We start from the raw sequence: 5,008 nt of genomic DNA on the forward strand, positions 1-5,008 counted from the left end.
ACAGAGGTTATTTGAGTTGTTTATAGTTAAGATAGTGCGATTGAATGGAGTTTCTTTGTCGATCATTTTAGATTGAGATCCACAGTTTACGTCGAGGTTTTGGAAAAGTTTGCATAAGGCTTTGAGTTTGAGCTTAGTTTGAACATAGCTTATCATACATAGACAGATGGGCAGTCTGAGCGTGTGATACATGTTTTGTAGGATATGTTTCGGGCATGCGTAATTTATTTTGTTGGTTCATGGGAGTGTTATTTGTCGTTGGTAGAGTTTTCTTATAATAATAACTTTCAAGCTAAGATTCAGATGGCTCCGTTTGAGACGTTGTATGGACGCAATTGTCGTACTCCTTTGTGTTGGACTGAGTTGAGTGAGAAATGCGTTGTTGGTCTGGAATTGATTAAAGAAACTGAGGAGAAAGTTAAGTTAATTAAGGATTGGTTTAAGGTTGTTTTTTATCGGCAAAAGCCATGTGCCGATTTGAAGCGCGATAGGTTGTGTACATTGTGGCTGACTTGGTGTTTCTTAAGGTTTTTTCTTGGAAGAAGGTGTTATGTTTTGGGTGTAAGGGTAAGCTTATTCTAAGGTTTATAGGACCGTTTGAGGTGTTAAAGCGTGTAGGGCCAGTTGTGTATCGTTTGATGTTGCCGCCTGAGCTTGAACATTTTCAGGATGTGTTTCATGTGTCAATATTGCGTAAGTATAGGTCGGATCCTTCTCATGTCATTTTGGTTGATGAGGTTGAGGTTCACAAGAATCTTTCTAATGAGGAAGAACATGTTAAGATTCTGGCTGTGGATGTGAAAGTTCTTCATAACAAGGCCGTTCCGTTGGTAAAAGTGTTGTGGCGTAACTACAATACTGAGGAGGCGACTTGGGAGACGGAAGAGTCGATGAGAACTTAGTTTCTACAGTTGTTTAGCTAAGGTAATTTTGAGGATGAAATTCTTTTTAGGGGAGAGAGTTGTGACGTCCTAAAGTCAGGTTTAGTAGTTAGGGTCAGTTGCAGGTTCGATTTTCCAATTCCGATAAAAATGAAGAAAAAATTCTAAAATTCATATTTTGGTTTTAAAAATATTTTGGGAATGTTTTAAGTGATTTTATATGATTAATTTAAATATGGAAGTTTAATTAATTGATTTGGAGTCTAAATTGAAAGAATTTGAAATTATAATTTTGGTGATCATTTTGTAAATTTTAACAATATCCAAAGTCTACGAAGCAATTAAACCAAGGTTTATGTTTAGAGTTTTTTTTTAAAATTAAAATGTTTTAATTTTCCCTTTTTACCATTTTTTTCCATCTAGATTAATTTTAATCTAAATTACATTTGTTTGTTTTTATTCACGTGCTTTTCATTTCCTTCTCATTTTACATTTTGGTAACTTCTCTTAACTTCCTCCATTTGCTCTCGTTTTCTTCCAAACAAGCCGATCAATTCTTTCTCTTTTTCTTCATGATTTCAAAATTCATTCATCTCAATCCTGATTTTAATTATCAAGTTTCTTTTCTATTCTCTTCTTGTTTTTAAAGCTTGATCATAATGGAGTTCCATTGATTATTTCAATTTCAATTTATTTTCCAACAAGGTAAGGATCTTTTTCTTAGTTTTATTTCTAGCTTCGAGGGCAAGTGACTAAGTGTTAATGATTCTTCTGAATTGTTGATTTAATTGAATCGATTTCTAAGATTTCAATTGATTTTCAGAGCTAATTAATGTGATGATTTAATTGAAAGGATCATTCGTTATTTTATGGATGTAAAAAGGTGAAATTGCATTTATTAAAGGTCTGATGTGTTCTCAAATTTTATTTTAACCCCTGAATGAATATGTAAGTTCAATTTAACCCAGAAATTTATTTGTTCAATTACTTAAACTCTTAATTTGGAAATTTGATGAGATTTGAGTGATCACTTCTTAAACACACTTAATTACATAATGGAAACCTCAATTGTTTGTTGTTGGTTGGTACATAAGTTTTGTATATTTATATTTAGGTCTCTGATATTGTATGATCAATTGAGTGATTGTCTGATGTCCGATTGGTATCAAAATTTTGCATGATTCTTCCTTATAAATTTTTTTTACATGTGGTAACCTTAATTCGGTGATTCACTTATTTATTTATTATATGATGTGAAAGGACTGAAATACCCCTAAATGTTTAAATGTAATGTTTGCATGTTTAATTGAGATTCAATTGCATGTTAGTTACATTAAACATTGTCTGTGATGAATATTAAGAAATTTTAATATGTTTTTTTTCGTAAAATGTGTGTAATGTGGATCATGATCTGTCCAACACGATTGGAACCTAATGTACGCTCAGGTATCCAACTTGAACTCCTGGACTGAGTGTGGGGCATTACAAAAAATATGATAACCATAATCGATATCTAATACCCGAGAAGTAGGTTTTGAAAAATTAGCATCATTAGAATAAATACCTGAAACATATATTCCGTTTGCTTTTTCCTTTTTGACCTCTTTAAGGTATACAGGGTAGTTTTTTTCGTAGTGGAAACATTTTTCTTCCTTGCTAACTCTTCCTTTGGGTTTCAATGCATCCTTTACTTGGGGATTGGGTTTTCATTAGTATTAGACTCTGCTACTATTTTATTCTTTCCATTTCCTTTGTCCTCTCAGACCATCAGAATAGGCTTAGGTCCAACCTTTTTCATGTTACTTTCAGCAGTTCGTCTCATGCCAAGTAACAGTGGCAAAGTCTTGTTAATTTCATTCATATTGAAATTAAGGACAAATTGGTTAAAGCTATCCAGCAACGAATGTAGGATGACATCAGTGGCTAATTTATCCTTTAGTGGAAAGCCCAACTTCTCTAATGTTTTGATATAGCCTATCATCTTGATGACATGAGCTTCTACAGGAGATCCCTCACTCATTTTGCATTGAAATAGATCTTTAGAGGTCTCGTACCTCTCTTGACGTGCTTGGACCTAATATAATTCCTTGAAATTTTGAATCATGTCATATGCAACCACGTCCTCATGTTGTTTCTGAAGCTCATTGGTCGTGGTGGCAAGCATTATACATCCCATGTTTTTATTCAAAGTTAAAAACCCTCATATTTTAATTTTGGAAAAACATCTCGAAAGTTTTTATAGTGAGTGAGGATCCATATTTCACCCTTTTCCTAAATTAGTTTGGCTTTTCTTTTAGGAGAATGATTATTTAGGTCAGTAACACTTTACTAATTACATCTCACGTAACTCCTCCATGTGTTGAACAACTTTTGTTCAAATCATCTCATGATTTATCCAAATAATTAACCTCTAGGTTTCTAATCCTATTAAAATAACCTAACTAAGTTATTACCAATATTTTAACCGGTGAATATCACTTCCTTATTCTTTGCATTTAACCAAGATAGATTCATGTGCCATTGCTTTGGCAAAACCCATATAATATCGATTGAAGTCTTAACGAGGGTAAATATTGAACGGTTAAATTAACTTGATTATAAATAGGGATTTTCATAATTATCTCATCATTTTTCATTTTAATATTATGCCCTTATTGATCTCATCAACTTATTATCATGTTAATACATCATAAATTGCATCACATACATGATAGAAATAAAACAACAAATAAAATTCAATGGTTATAGCCCAAACAAAAATATCTAAGGTGGCAAATCCCAAGCTAATGGGAGAACCATGAAACCTAAAGATAAAGATAACTTCTCAAACATCTTCTTGTTTTCACCAATCTATTCTTCTGCTCATTGGAATTGTCATATGATTGCAATTTCAAAAACTCATTTTACATATGAGGGATTAAGATGAAAAGAGAAGTACAATAGAACTATAGGAAGGCACGACACCCATGTTGTATTTAAAATTTAAAACCATTGCAAATAATAGGCTATAACCATGCATGTCAAACATCGTGCATATCAAACATATCATACACATTTTATTACGAATTTTGTTAATAATTACCGATGTGGGTCTTTAATATTTGTTGTCTTCACCTATACGTTTATATGAAAAACATCATAATCTGATAACTTTTGTCAACAAAATCTTGTTTTCGAGAATCTTTCAATCCCTAATATTTTTCACACTATAACAACCTTTTCTTCCTCTATCGACATCAATCTTGCAACATATTCACACATTCACGATATTAACAATTAATATACGAACCCTAAATCATATAGCAACAAATATATGATTAACATTTAATCAACAACCATATTTATTTATTTAACAGAAATAACATATTAATATTGATTGTTATCGGATCGAACACATATAGCATACATACTTGTCGAAAATAATAAAAAAATGTGTCTCATACATATAGCATGAAACAGGAATTTTAACCCAAATCTGGACCCTACAAGTGGCTCTGATACCACAGTTAGAACCATCGGTGCACCCCATGGCGTAGCAAAAAATTAATACGACAGCTTCACCAACGATCCAAGTACGAAATACATGAATCAAGAGGAAGAGATAGAAAATTTAACCTTGGGTTCATTGAAAACGTCTTGGCCTTTACTTAGTACACCTGGTTAAAAATAGTTGTGAGTAATTTCTTTTTCTCAAAAACTATTTTAAGAAAATTCATTCCAAAAGGATAAAAAAACTGTTGCTAGACCAATAATATCCTTTTTATATAGTGTTTCTCTAAAACTTAGGTTTTATTCCAAAAATTATAAAAAGAAATATAATTACCTTAATTATATTCTTTTTAATTAAATTTGAAATTCCATGTATAGTTAGAATTGCAATCACATATATATCAAATATATATATTAATATTAATTATACATTTTATTCATGCACGATTAAAATTGTACATGTGTAACTAATTTATAAATTGCTCTTTTTAACCCTGGGGTGTGACCTTATAGGTTCCAATAATATTATTAGTAATTATTAAAACTATTATATTATTACAAACAATGAGTGACATCTAGCAATATATCATTTTCACCTAAGTTACAAGAAATGATGATTCAACATAACATCTTCGTGA

General features: G+C 31.4%; 1 protein-coding gene across 1 annotated transcript; it reads left to right on the top strand.

Moving 5' to 3' along the window:
• The first annotated feature begins 303 nt into the window (after window positions 1-303).
• On the top strand, window positions 304-902 carry LOC120152944. The gene is made up of 2 exons (XM_039165014.1): window positions 304-444; window positions 528-902. The coding sequence occupies exons 1-2, from the start codon at window positions 304-306 to the stop codon at window positions 900-902; spliced, it is 516 nt and encodes a 171-aa protein (XP_039020945.1).
• Window positions 903-5,008: the final 4,106 nt, after the last annotated feature.

This window comes from Hibiscus syriacus, unplaced genomic scaffold (assembly GCF_006381635.1).
Source record: "Hibiscus syriacus cultivar Baekdansim isolate YM2019G1 unplaced genomic scaffold, ASM638163v2 tig00111096_pilon, whole genome shotgun sequence".
NCBI classification, from domain to species: domain Eukaryota; kingdom Viridiplantae; phylum Streptophyta; class Magnoliopsida; order Malvales; family Malvaceae; genus Hibiscus; species Hibiscus syriacus.

What these genes read in the sequence shown, in the direction of transcription:
- LOC120152944 (XM_039165014.1), top strand. Translation starts at nt 304, where the DNA reads ATGGCTCCGTTTGAGACGTTGTATGGACGCAATTGTCGTACTCCTTTG. An exon ending in TAATTAAGGATTGGTTTAAG is followed by an intron (nt 445 to 527) that starts GTTGTTTTTTAT and finishes GTGTTTCTTAAG; the next exon opens with GTTTTTTCTTGGAAGAAGGT.